The following is a 20,507-nucleotide window of genomic DNA, read 5'->3' as shown; positions in this document are numbered from 1 at the left end:
CTGCTACTCTGAAACCAAGTTTAAATCTGGTTGCATAGTTACCTGAGTGAGCTAGGGGGCCACCCGTTGGTATTTCACTTTCAATTTCTGCTACAGTATGTGTTACATTTAATATACGGCCTTGCCAGGAAAAATACCATAGAAGTGATGTATAAGAAAAATACTGACAAATTGTTAAATCTCTTTTCCCTGCCATCTTTAAAATGCAAAAATAAGAAAAACTTAGACTATAGTTTTGATGGGACCCTTTGGGATGAGATGTTCCATATAAATGTAAGATATTATTTCTATTTCCTTTCTTTCACCAACTCTTGTAAGTTTTCCTGGTTCACAAATCTGCGCCACATCTTGTACTTACTGGGTACGTCTACATTGCAAAAAACCTAAACCAGCAGCTGCAGTGAGCCTCAAAGCACTCACACTATGAAGCTAAAAATAGCCATGTAGACATTCCTGTGTGGGCTGGAGCACAGGAAGGGGGTTGGGTTTCAGAGCCCAGGTGAGAACATCTACATGGCTATTTTTACAGGTGTAGTGCGAGCCTGCGTCTTTAGACCCAAGCTTAGAGATTCACAGCCACAGGTGTTTTTTGCAGTGTAGACATACCCACTGAAATCAGTGGGAGTGATGTCAATAGGATTTCAATAGCAACAGAAGCAGATGTGTTGTGCTTTTCATGCATCACAGTATAAATATACTTTATAAACTGTATCACTTTCTCTCTCTCATGTCTAAACTGCTAGTAGCCAAATATATCTTGCCTCCTGCCAGATCATGAAAAATCACCTGTATGATTGAATTACACTAGACCTTTCTGCCACTTAATCTATGTTGTTTTGCATAACATTCAAACACTGAATTATTTTATAACATTTCCCCTGACCCTTCCTCATATGGTGGCAGCTTCATTGCAAAAATGCTAAGAGAAGACAGAAATACTCATATATGTTAGTTTAATTTTTAATTCTCTAACTTCTGCTACCCTCACTAGTTTGATTGCAAAAGGCTCATTATTTTTAATAACTAATAATTCAGTGTTCTGTGTAAGCAAGTTATTTAACTGGACCAGACTGCAGAGATTAATTATTTAATCTCTTTAAATCAACTGTCTTGGTTAAAATTCCATAGAAAGTCTGAGTAAAGAACTAAAATGTAGATTTCCTAAAATCAGCTGCAGAGAGACCAAGACACAAGAAAATCCTAAAGTGATAGAAGAGGGTCATCTAATCGTGCTTAAGCAGAAGTAATGATTGTAGTGTATAGGCCTCTGTCTCTCCCGCTCCCTGATCCAAATTGGTGCTCTCTATAAGTAGCTCTGGAGATTAAAAGAGAGTGAAATATTATTAGCTGACACATTAATTCTTATGCCAGTACCTTTCAAGATTTGAATTTGTATGTTTAATGCTCAATAATTTCTTCAGACCATCCAACCATTAATAAGAGGCTTAATTATTATCTGGTATATAAGAATTATGCACATATGTTAGTAGATAAAGAACAGGGGATCCCAGGCAGATTTTACACACAGCTTTGTGTGTGTAGTTTTGCACAAACTAGTGTACGTGTAACAAGAATGGATTTTTTCTCCTCCTTTTAACATATCTACACTCTTAATCACATAGATTAGAAGTTCTGGGGTGAAATCCCGGTGGATGATTAGAGAAATTTAACAAAAATTGGACAAAGTAACTGTAGTGAACAGTCCTTCATTGATGGCAGCGGGAGTTGGGGGAGATTACACTAGATTACCTAAAATGTCTCCATAGTCTTTCTCTCTATAATTCTGTCCCAGAAAACATTAGAGGCAGCATATACTTATTAGGTGTCCAAATGTCTTTTAAGAATGCAGTAAAATCAAGATGAGAAAAACTTCTATCAGGACAAAGCAAAGCGTGCATTTAAAAAAAGGTGCATGCAAATTACTTTAATCAGTAGCCAAAAGTGTATAAATGCTCACACCTGACATATATGCTTTTTCTATACACAAGGCTTTACATAAGAAAATTCACATGCCCTAAATTACTTTCTGTGAAGACATATTGTATGGTGTTTTGCACTATGTTTGGCAAAAACTATTTTGAAGTATGGAGTCACTATGGTAACCACTTTTGAGCTCAGAATCATAAAGCAGTTGTGATCACTATCAAAAATTTATGTTTTCTAGCAAGATTGGTTTTGTATTGTAACTCATTTTAGGATGCATGTATAAGCCACGTTTCACTGGCCAGAAGGGCTTGACAGTAATTAAGTGATAAAACAGCCTGAGGCAGTGTATCCAGGAAGGATTACTGCACATCTTGAACATATTGTCAGAAATGATGCCTGTTAACTTCAGCCCACCCAAGAAGGTCCATAATCTCCAAGAAACTGCCTGGAATGCCCTTATCCTATTATGAAAGGGAAATAGTAAGATAAATAAGGCCTACAGATAATTCTAATTTTGACTCAATTGGCTGAACATCCCTAGCACTATATTGCATACAGGAAGATCCACATTCACCATTTTAAACAGGTGTAATTCCAATAAAGTCAATGGAGCAGCATTTACTTACACCAGCAATTAATTTGCCATGTGGTGTTTGTTGCTGTTTGTTTTAATTAATTTTTAAAATCCATTTACCTCACACAAAACAGATGGATTCCTGAAACAGCACTTAAATACATAAAGATCTATCATATATCAATATTTTAAACTAAAAGTCAGTTAGCACTAATTATTAACACGTACTTTGATGGACAGTATTGGAGATTTTTCATCAGCTCAGGTAGAACAGCTCTTTGAAAAACCTTGCTCCCCTCTTCTGTCTTGGGCACCAATACCCATCAGTTCAATTGCTAGAAAGGTCAGGTTCCTTTATGGAAACTAGTACGGGCAGTTGTGATATAATGGAAATTTACAAATGGAGTACAATAGCAGAGTTTGGCTTTGTAAATTATTGCATGGTTAAAAATGCATATTACTCAAAATGATCCTGATCTTACTGTCTTTGAAATCAATTGCAAAATTCTCATGGACTTTAGTGAGCAAAATTAGACTTGTGGTTGTGTGAAAAGATACTCCACTTAGCATTAATGGGTGTTTCCCACATGTATCCCTTATGCAGGGAAAAGACCCTCTGTTAATACTCACCATTTCTAAGTCAATAATATGGTAGTTGCCTTATCACTTTCTTTGTGGTTTGATTCTATTCAAAGGCAAAACAGCCAGTTCCTTCACCGAAGTTCTGGAAATCTTTCCTGGTGTTTTTCTATCTTTACATTAGAGCCTAATCATCTTTCAGCTAGAGCAGGATTAGAGCAAAGTTTCTTCTGTGTTTATGTAAATAGCAATAGGACTGTTTGCCAAAGTGTTTCATTTTTACTCTTAGAATGAGGGTGGCAGAACAACTGTTTATATTAATAAAAGCTGTTTAGATTTAGTATTTTTCTTCAGTCCATTTCTTTGAAATACAGTTGGGAATCCCCAAAGACAATTGAGTTTTTTCTCTTAGAAATAGGTTTACTGCTCAGTGGCTGTAGTTATTCTGACAAACATTTTTATAGAGAGTTTTTAGTGCTGAGAATGAGGGGGTCTATTCTCCCTTGTGAAAGAAGAATAGACTCTTTCCTGTGCATAGGTGGCTGCCAGATTAACAGTAATCCATCAGGTTAATGAGCCACAAACTAATAATCTTTTGGATCTGTTCCAGTCAGCAATCGACCCAAATGACTCTTGATGAATGAGAACTTTTAATTAACAAATCACTGACCTACAAGCAAAGGAAACATTTTTAAAGTAGGATGTGACATAGAACATTGTACTCTGATTTGTCAGCAATCTGTATTTTAATCCTTCCCCAGTTCCAGTACACATTCACCAAATCACATGAATAAAATGCTCTAAAATCCCCTATTGCATTTTTGTTTTCTCTGATAAACTCCCACCAAGGAATCTGCCCTGCTAGCATTTAGAACAAGTGGTAGCAGTGTAAGTGTGTAGAAAGATTCTGAAAGAGCAGCTCTGCTACCTAAACTATAGGAGACTCTCCATTAGCTGTTAGAAGGCAAGACTGTTGGAGCAGGAGCTCCCAAACATTTTCATCAGATAGTGAACCATAGCTTAATAGAGAGTCTCTTGTGAACACTTCCCTGCTCTTTCTTGATTGGATGGACCACCTCTCATCCACTGCTAGTTAAATAAGACACCTGTGGTAAGCAACGGCTGTAGTGATCATTAGAAAGTTATCTAATGCATTGTTGCTTCTTTTAGTACAACATAGCAACTTAAAGGAAATTCAACTTCCAAAGCTAAATTTAAGCAAAAAGTTTGACTGTCCTTATGTTTTATAAGGGCAGAAAGCAGAGCTGGGGCCAACACTTAAGCCACCATGATGTTGTTGTCTTAGTTCCTGGCCTGAGTTAAAGTAGGAAGACCTGATTCTCCACTGCCTTGTGTAGACATTCACACCTGTCCAAAACGCTACCCAAATGAGAATGTGCACACAAGGTACAAAGCAATAGAGAAGTAGGCCCAGAGTATTGGCCCAGCTTTTATACCTGGACTCTGAATGTCTTGGCCCTCATAGCTTTAAGTTGGAGTTTTTTTGTTGGGGGTTTTTGCTGTTAACTATATTTTAAAGAGTTGCAAAAAACAAAAACAAAACAAAACCAAAAAAACTATGGAGCGGGAATAAAACCAGAAAAAGATATCCGAAGAAGTGGGTTGTAGCCCACGAAAGCTTATGCTCTAATAAATTTGTTAGTCTCTAAGGTGCCACAAGTACTCCTGTTCTTTTTGCGGATACAGACTAACACAGCTGCTACTCTGAAATAAAACCAGAGTCAATTTGAATTTTTTTTTCCACTGCATGCTGTTAACTCTTACTGTTTCCATTTGGATAGGGAGAGAATAAGGGAAAAATTGAGAAGTTGCTGTTCCCTTCACCCACCTTAAAATTCTTCCCTGTCTCTAACCTGCAGTAAAAATATTTTAGACCAATTTATATAGAACAGAACCCCCAGGTTCCAACCAACCAACCACCTCCAAACTCAGCTTCTAATTTGCTCCCTGTTGTTTGAGAGTACATTGAGTAATGTTAAGTCCCTTACCAAGAACCAACAGCTATTTACAGCGCTGTAGTAAACACACTAGAGGTGCAGCTCTTCCAAAAGAAATGAACTAGAGTCACCCCATCCACTCACACAGAGATGTAATTTTCTGTACAAACCATTGGTGTACAAGTTTTTGTACATCAAGTATCTGTATACAGACAGGTTTAGCTCCAGTAATAACTAACTTGCAGGCATGATTTGAGAATTAATACCCCAGTTCTGCCCAAGTGATACTCATTGGAAGTTTGAGGCACTTTCATTCATGATTGTACAACACTTTGAAAGCACTATAGAAGTGCATATTATTATTAACTGTAATACTATGGGCCTGAGCCTGATCTTACAGTGGTGTAAATTAACTTTATCTGATTATTCCTAATAGAATTATGCTGGTTTTACTCCAATTAAGGTGACCAGATGTCCCTATTTTATAGGGACAGTCCCAATTTTGGGGTCTTTTTCTTATATAGGCTCCTATTAACCCCCACCTCCATCCCGATTTTTCACATTTGTTGTCTGGTCATCCTAACTCCACTGTGAGATCAACACCAGACTCTATGTATCCTTTTTGCATTATTGTACATCTGTAATATGGCAGCTGCCCCTTTATTCATAAACAACAGCTGCTGCATTCATAAAAGATGCTGCATTAATAATACAATATTAGCCCAGTAAACTGCAGCTTGAAAACATCTCTGCATTGCAGGAGAAACATGCTTCATGAGTCCCACTCTGCAATGACAGAGAACTGAGGTCAATGGGAGAGGAAATGAAGGGGACACACAGGCACTGGGGAAATGGGTGCGAGTGTATAAAACAGTAATTTAAGACTACATCAATGTGTGCAAAGCACCCTGGGAAATGAATGAAATAAAAATTCTACTTAACCCACCCCCAGCATTTGGCTGCAGAATACACAATTGGGGTGGTGGAGGAGCTGGTAGTGGGTGCTGCTAATACCTCTACTTGCAGCACATCTGTGTACTCAGATGAATGACAGGGGCTGAGTGTGACTTGTCAGGTGATCAGCATTCCAGCTCTCCCAGGCCCTGGATCTTTTTGACACTGCTGCTGACCAATCATTAGCTAGATCTCTTCCTCTCCTTCCCCCTCCTTGCTCAAGCTTCTCCTCTTTCACATGAGGGACTGGATGAGTCCTGTCCCCGCTCTGCTCCCCACAGAGCCTCTTGGAACAACAGCCAATGAGAGGGGAAAGATCTGGCAGAGTAGAACGCTGCCTTGGGAATGTGAATGGGGTGGGGAGAAGGAGGAGCACGGACAGGTGGGGGAATGAGAAGTGTATATAAATTGCCGCTGCCCTGGCAGCGGGTTGATCCGTGGGAGGGAGGGGTTGGGCGGGGTTGCTAATGAATGGTAGCTGTATACATTAATTGTAGGTTTATAATTGTTTAGGATTTGTGTACTTCCTGTCACTGAAATTGAAAGCAGCTGTTTGAAATATAAATACTGTAATTGAACTTCTGTGAAGTTTTAGCAGGTAAGATGAAATCAAGTGGGCTGATTCCACTGATAGGTGAATTAAGTTTGTTCTTAATTAATTTTGCCCCCTTTCAGTAGGAAGAGGGAAGGCTTTCATTTGACACAAGAAAAAAATATTCCAGGGGATGAGTTAGAAACGGCATGGCAGTGCATCTTGGATTGTGTAACTAAACTCCAAGACTTCTTTTTTCATTTCTTAACAGGCAAGTAAGTGTTCCTTCTTGAGAGTTGCTATGAGTTGAGGCTGCTGCTGTAGTGTCTCTTAATAACTTGTTTTGTTTGTAAGCATGCTACATGTGCTTTCCTTTCAGTAAACCAGAAGGTCGTAAAGATCTGTTGGAGGTTAGAGTGTACTTTAAAATGGTTGCAACTAGCAATTTAAGCAGTAAAAGCACTGCATGCATTTCAGAATTGTTATACCAAGGCTTTCACCACGCAAACATAAGCGGTGAGTATCTTTTGACCTTCTCAACCTCTTTTTTTCCCCCCCTTTAAAAAGTAAGGCTGCAAATGGGAAGGAGGAGTCCATCCCCAAGTGGTGTTATAACTTTTATCATTATGTGTTAGTGCAGGGATGTTTGTAAATGGGGGGTAACTGAGCAGAGGTTGTGCTCATGAATTGTTACATGACTACAAGTGAGGGGGGGTGGGAACTGATATGTTGTAGAGCTACCTCTGACTAATATTTTAGGGTTACTAAAATGATTTTTATGGCTAAACAGTAGCTGGAAAGATGATCCTAATAAACTTTTCAGAATGAGTGGAAGATCAGATTTTTGCAAGAATTGCAGTGGCTTATCCTGACTCACTATAGGTGGCTATAAATAGACTTGTGAAACAGTTTAACTGTCTCAGCATATAAACCTATTGTATTACTAATGCACTTGCAGTATACTTCACAGCTTTCAGTAGTTTACTAGGATGAGTAAGTTACTTACTTCCATGTATGTACTAAACAATCTCAGCCCTTGGCAGCCTGCCACACTAAAGACTGATCACATTAGAAAGCAGATGACCAAGTGCAAAGCTGTCACTTCTCCTTTAACCAAACTAACTTCATGTTTTCAAGGGGCTAGCTTTTTTTTAGCCTGCAGCGATAAACATTAGTAATGGCTTTGAAGTCCCCTCCCCAGTGGAGAATGACTTCATTAAGTTTATAGTAATACACTTCTTTTGATTATGCTGGTTAACTTTATCATCTGTACTTTGAATTAGTTAAAGTGACCACAGACTGCTGTTGGCAGCACACATAAAATATACATAGGGTAGTGTGGTTTCTTACATGAATGAGAATTAAAACTGACACTGTAGTATGTTCATGCTGGCTTGCTGACTATCACTATTTAATACTTCAGGAAAATTAACAGGTAGGTTTGTTGTCTGCCTCTTTCCTGTTACTGGTATGTTACTATGTGTTTTTCCTCCTCATGTCTTCTCATAATTAATTCCCCTGCAGACTTTGACTACTGGGATTACGTTGTGCCTGAACCCAACCTTACTGAGGTGGTGTTTGAGGAGAGAACCTGTCAGAGTTTAGTTAAAATGTTGGAGAACTGCCTATCCAAATCAAAGCAGACCAAACTTCACTGCTCAAAGGTTCTGATACCAGAAAAACTAACCAAGAAAATAGCTCAAGATGTATTGCGGCTTTCTTCAACTGAGCCCTGTGGTTTGAGAGGCTGCATTATCCATGTCAATTTAGAAATTGGAAATGTATGTAAAAAGCTGGATAAGATTATCTATGACCCCAGTGTTGTTCCTACTTTTGAACTGACACTTGTGTTCAAGCAGGACTGTTGCTCATGGCCCAGTTTCAGGGACTTTTTCTTTACCCGTGCTTGTTTCACATCTGGCAGCAAACGTACTCTGATTCTGAGTCCTGGGTTTCGGCTTATTAAAAAAAAACTTTACTCCTTGATTGGGACAGTCATTGAAGAATGCTAGAAATCTTGTTGCATGTTTAAAACTGTGTCTGATTTTTTTTTAAGAGGTACCTTGCTTTACAGTTTGATTTCATGCACAGCAACCATTGTGCTCTGTATGGGCTATGCAAACACCCCAATGTGTAAGCCTTCAAGTTGGCATAAGATATTCCCAGTGTAGCTAACTGACTGCCTTTACTGGGTGTACAAAAAAGGTGAGAACAAAGTAACTTTTTACTTGAATCTTATGGTTAACATCTAGTTGACCTGTCCTACAGTCAGCCTAGTAATTGTTACTGGCCATTTTTCTATAGAAAGTTCTTATGCCATGGAAATAACTCTACCAGCATAGGTTTATAGTTCCAAAAGGTTCTTGTTAAAATAGTGTTCAGCTAATTAAATTTAGTGGATGTCAAACTCCCCTGCCCAAACCAAGAAATGGATCTTGCATCTTAAAAGGTAGCAGGCTGATCAACCTGGTGCAAAAGTAAATATTTCACAATTTTTCCTAGGGGTTATGTAGCAAACAGAATTTGCACTGCAATCTCAGCAATGTGCACTTTTAAACTTTTTGAAGTGTTAAGGGGCAAATGACTTGTCAAAACAATAGTCAGTTGTGTTTGAATATTTTTGCTTTTTTAAAAACTGGAAAACAATGCAATTTGGGTAGATGGATTTAAAAGTAAGGTAACTTCTCAAGCAGAAATGCTAAATCATTTTCTTGAAGACACTTGTCTACCTTATACTTAGTTTTGAAAATGGAATATGTCTGCAGGCAGACTTGCCCTCTTTTACTGGGCAGAAAACTGAATCCTACTATTCCCTTGCCATATCCCTTCCTCCAAGTGGAACCAAGAAACACTTTCGTTTGTTCTCTCACTAGCTCCTCTCCAAAGTCTGGAGGATTTTTTTTCTGTTCTGGCATGGTAGCTCAAGCTCTTCAGAGGACACCTCATGGGGGTTTCAGGTCTCCACACCATCATAGTGGCCCACTTTGGTTCTGGAATGGCCTGGCAGTTTCTTCCTTTCATGAGCCTGCCCTCTTCATTTCTCCAAGGTAGCTAAAGTTTAGCTAGTGTTCAACCTGATGCTTGCATTGCTGCTCTAATGTCTTTCCCCGCTTTCCCCCTCATCTTCCCTAGAAACTTCCATTTCAATTTTACACCACTATTGCAGAAAATTAACTAGTTGTCTCCCCATGCTCAAACAAGCTGACTAGTTGGCCTAGATAAAACACAGAAACTTTCAAAAGACCATGAACTGAAATAGTGACTGTCACTGTCTGTAACTGATGCAACATCTTTCAGATCTGGCCAGGGGCAGATATTAACACTATGCAATATGGGGGTGAGGGGGTAGAGGCTTGCCTAATCTTTTAGTCTATTTTCCCTGCCATGTTTCTCAGTAACAGTTCTCTGGCTATGTGCCACTCTTCTGAGGGGGGGAAAAAGCTGAAAGGTTTACTGTGTCTTGGTTGCTGGCACTTAGGTTTCTCGGAAGATGACTATCAACAGATAATAGAGGGAAACTACCTTGGCAGACGTGTGCCAAGTGTCTTGGCTCCTAGCAGTCATTCTCTTGAAGACTTACCTTGCAAGTACTTAAGCTATATCAACATGTATGAAACATTTCTGGCACTATTTGACACTTACCAAGTGTGTGGTGGAGGAGGGGGAAGTGTGTGTGTTCTCCATCAAGTTGCATATTAGGTATACAATGTAACCGGCTTAGTTGGATTACAGAACTGCACTCTTCTAACATTTGGAAGTTACTGCACCTCACAGCTATTAAGCCTTTGCCTTATCAGAATTGGACCATTGTAAACTGACTTGTTTTGCACTTGTACTGCTTTTAATGTTTTAATGTCAATGCCTTAAACGGTGGTGTCACTTTGTATGGTTGGATCTCTCTGCACTGATGTATAGATGTTGGGTCCCCTCCCCCTGAACTGTTCTTGGGCTTGCCTTTTGAACTTCAAGATAGCAATTACTTACTGGCACTGTTCTTGAAACTGATTCATGTGCAAGAAAATGGGTTTGTCTATCTTGACAATAAAAGCTATATTTTTTACCTTTCAAATGTAGGTTGTCTTTGAGATCATTCTTCTCTCACATTCATCATATGATGGTAGTGCCCAGAAGCCCCTGGCATGGACTGGAACCCTATCATGCTAGGTGCTGCACAGTTCCTGTCCCAAAGAGCTTGTTTTAAAGCATAAAACAAGGAATAGATGGCTAGAGGTAGACAAGGGAGTATAAGGAAACAATGAAAGAATGTCGAAGCTCTGGCCTGACTTTTGTTAAGCGTCTGACTGGGCTGTGCTGCTGCTTTCCTCTAACTGCTACTGTAATCCCCCTTCCTCACAGCAGAGGCCAAAATGGCTACCACTGACCCTCACTGGAAGAACAGCAGGAATGTTGTTTTCCAATAGGAGATCTGCAGTAAGGGTGTTAACCCTTCATACAAGGATGATGAGCTTCATTAGAAGGGAGGGATGAGAGTCTGAGGGGTTCAGTATTCATTCCTATACAATGTAAAACCATCCCTGTGCTCTTTGCACATGGCGCACATCATGGAATACTCTTTCCAGCTTGGCTTGTGGTGGTGTCCACTACTATAAACATCAAATGCTTCCTTAATAAACTACACCAATCACTATTTATAATGGCTCAAAGGCAAGTGAGGTGGACACATTAAACTTTTATTTGATTCTTTATGCAAGCACTACCTTGAATCTTACTAGAGCCAGTGAGAACTGAAGAAGCCTACCAACTTGTCTAATAAATACTTTGTCTATCGTCCATAAATACAGCTCCCATGTATATTCTAGCCATTTGTAGATGACAGGTGCCTTCAGCAAACTACCATGGCAACAGCCACCCTGGTGATAAGTCTCGGTGACAGGAATCGAATAGGCATGGGAATCCTCTGGCTCCTCTAGAGGGGGAGGAGCTAATTCTGGAAGCATTGTCCCTGTTAAGGGGAGAGTCCTCCATCTTTCACAAACATGTAGGTCTTTTGAAAATAGTGGATCCCTCTGTACTAGTCTAGTACAGAGGGATCCATTAGAGCAGGGGTCGGCAACCTTTCAGAAGTGGTGTGCCAAGTCTTCATTATTCTCTCTCAGGTTTTGTGTACCAGTAATACATTTTAACGTTTTTAGAAGGTCTCTTTCTATAAGTCTATAATATATAACTGAACTATTGTTGTATGTAAAGTAAATACATTTTTTAAATGTTTAAGAAGCTTCATTTAAAATTTAAACTAAAATGCAGAGCCGCCAGGACCCGGGCAGTGTGAGTGCCACTGAAAATCAGCTCGTGTGCCGCCTTTGGCACGTGTGCCATAGGTTGCCTACCCCTGCATTCTAGTATGACTGTAGCACTACTAGATGCAAACTTTTTAAATTCCTTTTATAGGACCTGTTGATTGATAGAGCAGGGCATCTAAACCTGCTATTTTGACTAAATTCCCCCGTGATATACTGATTACCTTTTAAAATTTCCACTGTTAGTGGGAACTACACTATCGCTTCATACTGGGGGAGTCTGTTCATTATTATGTTCTGAAGCAAGTATTCTTTGCTTGCAGTGGTATATGCTGGAGGCTGTATAAGAAATAATTCAGTTAAGCAGACTGAGAACCAGCTTTGTCAATAAGAAATAGATTTTTCCATGACACCTGTTGTCATAGGGAGCTGTTAAGTGCAGATGCTGGACACCTATACTTGTACTATATAGTGCAATTTTTATAATAGTTTATACAACTATCAATAAACACTTCAGATTTAGCTGCTTCACTAGAGTTTGTCTGACTGCATTATTGCAGATAATCTTGAATGCCCCACTTATTAGGGAGTTAACTTTCTCTTACTGATGTTCAGTGGCATTCCTGTTTCCTTTTTCTTCTGTCTCCCCCCCATACCCTAGCGACAAGGTAGGTGAGTTAATCTTTTCCTTTTCACCAACAGAAGTTGGTCTAATAAAAAATGTTACCTCACCCACCCTGTCTCCTGGGACCAGATAGCTATGCCAACTCCCCATGTCTATCACTGGACCTGGCTTACTTTTGGTGGTAGACACATGACCCACCATTTGATATGATAAATACTTAGGTAATCATTTTAAGATGTAAGGAAGTAAATCATTGAAGTTGTTTATAAATGCCACATATCTACCAAACTAGTGTGTTACGTATTAACTACAGCCTAGACCTCAATGAGGTTTCTTCGAGGGAACATGTACGGTGCAACTGCTAGTGCCGACTATAAATACTGAAAGCTACCTGGGCATTAGGGAATAATAATTAGTGGGAAGAAATACTTAGATATGTGAACTGCTTCAAAGTACTTCACACTTCCCTTCTTTTAAAATTGAAAAGGTATACTTTGACCAGAAGTGCATTAATGCATCTCCTGTACAAGTATATAAACTGTGAAGCACTCCATCTTAATTGCAGAAGTGGAGAAACCTGTTCGGATGGTTGGGGTGGCTATTTTATTTAAATAAAAAGCCTAAATCTATATATTTAATGGTTCTAGCTTGACTTTATTTCCCAGCCTCAGGCAGAGATAATGGAACCATCACCCTTTACATACTATCTTTACTACCTCACTATACACTTTAGAAAAAAAATTGGAAAGAGCCTGTTAGCTGCAGTGATGACCAAAAATAGCATATACATAGGGTAGTTCCAAAAGTGCCTTCAACCTGGTAGTCTAGCTCTGTGGCTGGTGCTGTGCGTACAGATTATTCTCCTTGCTTAACAATCTGAAAGAAGAGCGAGAAGCAGGGGTTGGGCGCACAGACGTTTTCCTACATGCTTGAGAACTTAGTCTGAGTGAAAAATAGCTGTGTCCAAAACATTACACAATTTCCTTTAGTGCATCTTCACACGTCCCTCTCCATCTCCTCTAGCCCCGACAGGAGTGAAGGAATATAACAACCATAATCAGTGCTGTGATGTTATACAGGAGCTTATCCTCAGTTGAATCAAATAGACTGGTGTGTACACATGCCCCTTGGGGAGAGCAGACCTGGTATTTCTGTGCATAGCCGGTGATGGGCTGGATATCATAGAGAAATGCTTGAAATGGGGCTTAGGGATGGAGGTGCAGCACCTATTGTTAACCTGCAAAAACAAGTGAGAGCTAGCATTGCCCAGAGGAGATTGTTTGGGTGGCTAACAGACTGAAGGTGGCATGGAGCTGACACCCAGTTAAGCACCAGCAAGTGTCTCTCTCTATCTCTCTCTCTCTCTGGAGGCATGGGATAACAAGCTGACTCTCAGTCCTAGGCAGCCCGGGAAGTGTCCATTATCTATGCTGCTTAATGCATTAGAAGGCAACTAGATAGTACAGTGAGGGCCTCAGTATAAGAACCTGAGTAGATACAGCCTCCGTCCCAACAGTTCTGTCCCCACCTCTCCACAAATAAATTCTGCACTGTCAATAATCCGTTCCATCCTTCTGAATAAATCTCTTTTGACCCTCAAACCAAATCACTCAATTCTGCCTCTGCACAATTATATTTACATTCACACACTTCAAAGCATCTCACCTACTCTCCTTGCCTCCCTCCTGGATAGCCAGGGGGCCCTTGGCTCCCAGTTCCTCCTCTCCACCATTGAAATCAATGGGACATGTGCCTGCTTTATATTAGGTCTGAATTCAGCCCTGATGTTTTCTTTATGCCCAGTTCTGTACTAACCAGCCTACTGGCAAGTAGCTGCTGCACATATATCTAACCCAATTCCCATTGTTGTCTGTCATTATTTGTTTATAACATGTTTTACCAGGAAAATTTCAATGCAATATAAATATCTTGTTTCCATGAGTGTCATGAGGACGTAAAAACAATACAGCAGAGGTTACAGACACTGTCAGGCATCCAAAACAACAGTTTGGGTTAAAAGACCCATGGCTCAAAGAATGGAACCATTTTCTTTAATGTTTGCCTTAACTCAGGCTATGGCCAGGTCACAGCTGCTGCACATGATAGTGCAGCAAAATTGCCAGCAAGTTTCCTTTTGTGTGACAGCCAAAGTTTGCAATTAAGCCAAACACTACAAACCTTGTCCGATAATGAGAACATTGATATTGTGCATACAAACATGGGTAATGTGCATTCCTATGCTATTTCCTTTGTTATATCAGTGGGCAAGCAGTGTGTGTAGAGACTTGTATCTAGAATTATTACCCTTTCCAGTTCATTCTATTTAATGTTTGTCATCTCGCAGTAACTGGGTTATTAATACTGTGAGATTAGTCGTGCATTTTTTTTTTTTTACCTCACTCAGCAAATACAACTGTGTAAACAGGAACCTGATGGACGGAAACAACATTTCTGTTTTCAAAACCGTTTTTTTCTTCCAATAAGGTGGTCCGTTTTATAGTTTGTACACACAGTACAGGTTTTCATAAACCCAGGTGCAGCTTCAGTATTCTGTTTTCAGCTAACAGAAATGTGTGTGTTTGAAAGTTATTAAAATCCCCAAATGCCCCAGGGTTACAGTGGTGTAAACAAAACTTGGGCTGCAGAGCTTTTTGCCCTGGGACTAAGCCAAGCCCTTCACATGTGCTGGCAGAAAACCCACTCAGTATCCTTCAGACCAAAGGGAAAAGTAGTAAACAATCCCATCAATCACTAGGAACTGCTAAGCACTCAGATGCGTAAGTTTCAACCACCAGTATAGAGACACATTGATAAATTGCAATCCATCATCCTCCCCCAAATACACACAAAGACTCTCATTTAGCTATGTAGCATGGCAGAAATATGTAGCAGGGGCTAGTGCTAAGTATGAAGAAAGGGTAGGCTGATGGATTTCTTTTAAAAAGACAGAGTACATAAAGCACTTTTTGGCAACAACCTCCAAGACTCTTTATTTATTTTATTTACTAAGCTGTAAGGACTGCAGGCTTTGCTCCAGTGAGCCAGCAGTGGAGAAAGAAAGAAAAGATGCAATCTATTTACTCACTGTCTCCTGGTGGCCATGTTATAATTTTGTTTCTGGCTGCAGCATAAGATTGCTAACTTTATAATCCTGGATTGGATTTCTCCCACCATCCCGCTAAAGGGCTGTTGTAAAGAGCAGGCTGTTTTTAGTAGGACATCGCCTTTCAGGCAAGGAGTCCAGTGTGCCTGTCATTGGTGGACCTTTTTAAAGAAAGGTTGATCTGAGAGGAGAGAGCCTCTTTTTCCTGTTGGCATCAGCAACCTTCTAACTGGGGCTAATAATGTTGTGTTGGACAAGTTTCAAAAGAAAAGAGAACTCCAGCAGCTGCATGTACAGTATGGGTTTTGTTCCACTCCAAGGCGACTATCATTGCTGGCGGTTTCTGTTCTCCATCCAAAGAGAAATCTCCAAAGCCCCAGATCATATTCTCTCCCCTCCCCCCCCCCCCCCCCGACACACACACACACACCCTTTTCCTTCATGCCCCAAAACTGCCAGCCTGAGTGAAGGTAACAGCTCTACTTTCTCCTTAATGGGAAATGGAGATATGGCTCTGTTAGCTAAAAGAGAGGATGCTCCTTACCTTCATGATCCCTGGTACACCAATTTCTGTATGTTCACAGATGAGCCTCCTATTAATGTCATCTCCCTCACACCACCACAAAAGGGTAGGCTGAGCAGTTATTGTAATAACATCTTTCAGGCCATGTCAGATGCTGGCATCCCTTCCAGATCTCTTTGGGCAGCTTGGCATTTTCTTATTATTATTCATTCAGAACTTCTCAGGAAAACTGATTCTCTTTATTTTCCCCCACCCCAACCTCTCCCTCTGCAAGTGGCTGTCCACTTACCTGGCACCTTAACCTGAAAGGATAAATTAAAGCAGGGGTGGGCAAACTATGGTCCAGGGGCCACATCTGGCCCTTCAGACATTTTAATCCGGCCCTTGAGCTCCAGCTGGGGAGTGGGGTCCAGGGCTTGTCCCGCTCTGCGCGTGCCATGGATCTGCGTGGCTCCCAGAAGCACCGGCATGTTCCTCCTTCAGCTCTAATGTGTAGGGGCAGCCAGGGGGCTCCGCACACTGCTCCCGCCCCAAGCGCTGCCCCCGTAGCTCCCATTGGCCGGGAACCATAGCCAATGGGAGATGCAGGGGCAGCACCTGCAGATGGGGCGGCACCTGCAGATGGGGCAACATGCAGAGCCGCCTGGCCACGCCTCCACGTAGGAGCCGGAGTGGGGGGACATGCCACTGTTTCCAGGAGCTGCTTGAGGTAAGCGCCACCCAGAGCCTGCACCCCTGATCCCCTCCCATGCCCCAACCCCCTTCCCCAGTCCTGATCCCCCTCTTGCCCTCTGAACCCCTCGGGCCCAGCCTGGAGCACCCTCCTGCACCTCCAACCCCTCATCCCCAGCCCCATCCCAGAGCCCTCACACACACACGGACCCCTGTCCCAGCTCAGAGCCCCCTCCCACATCCTGAACTCCTCATTTCTGGCCCCACCCCAGAGCCCGCTCCCCCAGCCAGAGCCCTCACCCCCTCCCACATCCCAACCCCCAATTACGTGAGCATTCATGGCCTGCCATACGATTTCCATACCCAGATGTGGCCTTCAGGCCAAAAAGTTTGCCCACCCCTGAACTAAAGGGTAGAGCATGCTTCTCTAACCCTGTCTTCTTAGTTCACCTCAAAATGCTGGTTAAAGGCCTGAGCCCACAGGGCATTGAGTATCTCCTAGGAAGAGCTGAGCACTCTCAACTCTAATTAAAATCACTGGAAGTTGAGGTTGCTCTGTCTCTCCCAGGAAGTGCTCAGTGTCTCATAGGATAGGGTCTGCAAAAATGTTTGAAACTATTTACAATAAATTATCATACAATTGACTAGATGCACTATAAAAGATAACACTCTTATCTTATGTGATGTCTCATTCACAGTGTGGTACCATAACTACTTAGTTTTATTTTATGGTTCGCTCTTCTATACCACTGCAACATGGTATTCTTATGCCTAGCACTCATTACTGATTAGTTATTTTTGACACACTTCCCCCACTTTCTGATGTAAAAGAACTATTCCAGATCTCTAGTCCACACACTTTAGAGGAGATAATTAGTGGGCCCGAGGCTCAAATGTGGAAATCTCTGGAGCCACAGCATCCATCTGCCTGGATGTTTTGACTTCCCAAAATATTTTGTTGCACACTGCACTAGTTGTCCACCTGGTAGCTGTCCATCTCCCAGAGGTAGTTGTATTTCAGTGGTGCTTGATGTGCATAGTTTGTAAAGAACTTTCGGTTTCTTTGAGATGAAGAGTGCTATAAATGTGTAAATTTTAGTTTTGTTAGTGTAATATATGATAGGGTATGATCCAAACTCCATGGGCCATTCCATAGTTTGGTTTCCTACAGTAGCTTTTATCCAAAGATCTCAGAGCATCCCAACATTAAAGCCAACAACACATCTGTGAGGTAGGTTAAATGCCATTGCACTCATTTTGTGAATGTGGAAACTAAGGCTCAGAGAGGTTGAGGGTTTGGTCCTGCCAGAGCACCCTCAAAGGTCATGGTGTCAAGACTGCCCAGCACCTCCTAGAATTGGGCCCTAAATGACCTGCCTAAAATCACATGTTGGGTCAGTGGCTGAACCAAAAGTAGAAGTCGTGATTCCATGTATTCTAACAATTAGGTGCCTAAGTCAGCTTATCCTGAAAAGAATGTAGAAAACCATTCCATTTATTGCCTCTGCCAACTGCTCGTGCTGCATTACAAACCAATGATGAACTAATGGTAACACAAATACCTCTTCTACATTAACTCTTTCAGGGACATGTCTCTTCTTTTAAGGGCAAATCCAATGTTTTGAATTGCAGGTCCAGCCCAACTGATGTCTGAAGATGAGGGCTAATAATGTTAATATCTGTAAAATATATTATCAGAAAGTTTAATTTAATATGAACCATTACACTGTTGTTGAACAAAATATGTACTGTAGAATTTCAGTGAGAGCTGGCTTGCTTACTTGCTTTCTCTCTTTCTTTGCAAATATATGTTCTTCCTAGTCACTAAGTAAATGCAATGGGGAGGGAAGGCTGGTGGCAAATCACAAAAAGTCCAGTTTTCTGGATGAAGGACATTAAAGTTAAAGTTGTTTTGTCCCCAGATTAAAAATTGTGATTAGGGCAAATTGCAAACAACAGGAATAGTTGGTAATTGCTACAGGCAAAGTAATCTGTAGCCCGTACACTGAAAGTTTATATGTGCCATTGTTGATGCTTAAGAATAATCTGTTGTATTCATGGGGCATTTCACAGTAGATCATTAAAAGAATTCCCAGAATCATTAGTGTGCAGGGCATTGACTGCTGTCAGACATTTAGTCAATGATTTGTTCATTACCATTACTGGCACTCCTGCCAGAAGCAACCATTGTTCTGTGTTCACTTTTAAAAAGAGACATAAAATAGTTATTTTATCCATTTATAGTATTTGGGTCTCCATCCTGTCCCCTTTCAAGTCAATGGCAAAACACAACAGTGGAGCAGGATCACTTTGTTGGAAAACTGGCCCAAATCTCCCTCCGTACTCAGGCAAACCTCCACAATGGAACAAAAGTTCTTTGCTGCATTGTGAACACTGGCAGAGAACTTTGACTCTCCTGCACATGACCATAATGTCTGGCATGTCTCCATGTAGCATCCAAGAGCTGCAAACTTTTTTTAAATTCTTTATGAGGACAGAGGATGTTATTCTGTCAGTATTAGGATCATACTAATTAGAGATGGAAGAGCTCATTTAGAGGGCAGAGTTCTTTCCCACGCCATGACAAAATTCAGTTCCCCCAGGCCAAGAATTCCACCTGAAGCAGGAGTATCTGTAATGTTGGACTATTTTTCTGCTTCCCTTGTTCCCCACAAACTGAGCAGGCCGGTCTGTGCTGTTCTTACTAGTTCATTTTATTTTTCTCACACTCACATTTCTGAAACTCATGAGTATTCTTCAAAAGTGGTTGCTGAGCTAGGAAACTTTTTTTGCTCAGTTTAACAGCATATTCCTGAGTATATGTGTCTGCAACAGAAAGGTAGGCAGGCAAGGAATCCAGGGAAGGTTCTTAGTAGAAACTTTACAGAGAAGCGGAGGAAGACAGAGTGGCTTCAGGGATAATACTGAACACTTCGTTGTTGGGTGTTAGAAGAAAGTAATTCTTCCTTTAACGTTATCGCAGTAGTACTTGTCAGTTCCCTTGATTTAGTTGTGCCTGCCCCGTGTATTTAAATCCACCCCAGGTGGGCTCTGAGTCTCAGGCCTGGCCTACACTAAAAAGTTAGGTTGAAGGAAGCCGCCTTAAGTCAACCTGTTAATGTATGTGTCTACGCTATCGGGTCCTTTACACCGAACTAAGTTGCCTCTAATGTTGACTTCTGTCATCCACCTCTGCGAGAGGCATAGCACTTAATTTGATTTTCATGGGTCGACTGCGAGGTAGTGCAGATACCGCATTGTGTAATTCAACTTAATTGGCCTCCAGGTGGTGTCCCACAATGTTCATCTGTGACCATTCTGGAGATCATTCTCAACATTGCTGCACTGCAGCCAGGTGCATGCCAGCTTGAGCACAGCTGATCATGGAGACTACATGCCCCAAACACGCTCCAGCCTGGTCTGCACAGGAGGTGGTGGATCTCATCGCTGTGTGGGGAAAAGAGTCTGTGCAGGAAGAGCTCCAATCCAGCAGAAGAAACACTAACATCTATGCAAAGATCGCTCGTGGAATGGGGGAGAAGGGCTACACGAGGGACACACAGCAGTGCCGTGTGAAAATAAAAGAACTTTGCCAAGCATACCAGAAGGCAAGGGAGGCGAAGAGTCATTCTGGTGCTGAACCCCACACATGCTGGTTCTACAACGATGCGATTCTCGGGGGTGACCCTACCAGCATCCCCACAAGCAACGTAGACACCTCACAGGTGTGTGAGTCTAGGGACAACAAGGAGGATGATATGGTGGATGAGGAATGGGAGGAGGAGGAAGAGAATGGGAGACAG

The 20,507-nt window shown here is 41.4% G+C and overlaps 2 protein-coding genes across 7 annotated transcripts in view; one reads left to right on the top strand and one right to left on the bottom strand.

Annotated features, from left to right (window-relative positions):
* LOC135983898 (general transcription factor II-I repeat domain-containing protein 2A-like) overlaps positions 1–20,507 on the bottom strand; it is a 984,084-nt gene that overhangs the window by 638,411 nt on the left and 325,166 nt on the right. The window lies entirely within an intron of this gene.
* On the top strand, positions 6,216–10,592 carry DDIT4L (DNA damage inducible transcript 4 like). 6 transcript variants are annotated; one of them, XM_008179139.4, is made up of 4 exons: positions 6,217–6,373; positions 6,667–6,798; positions 6,903–7,039; positions 8,048–10,592. In XM_008179139.4, the coding sequence occupies exons 1-4, from the start codon at positions 6,294–6,296 to the stop codon at positions 8,533–8,535; spliced, it is 837 nt and encodes a 278-aa protein (XP_008177361.2). In that variant the 5' UTR covers positions 6,217–6,293; the 3' UTR covers positions 8,536–10,592. The 6 variants fall into 6 exon arrangements, with proteins under 6 accessions (XP_008177362.2, XP_008177361.2, XP_042715913.2 ...); XM_042859979.2 differs by lacking the exon at positions 6,667–6,798 and adding an exon at positions 6,505–6,589 and having other exon boundaries at positions 6,236–6,373; XM_042859976.2 differs by lacking the exon at positions 6,217–6,373 and adding an exon at positions 6,449–6,589.

This window comes from Chrysemys picta, chromosome 5, assembly GCF_011386835.1.
Source record: "Chrysemys picta bellii isolate R12L10 chromosome 5, ASM1138683v2, whole genome shotgun sequence".
Lineage (NCBI taxonomy): Eukaryota > Metazoa > Chordata > Testudines > Emydidae > Chrysemys > Chrysemys picta.
This window is presented reverse-complemented; position numbering and strand designations above follow the sequence as displayed.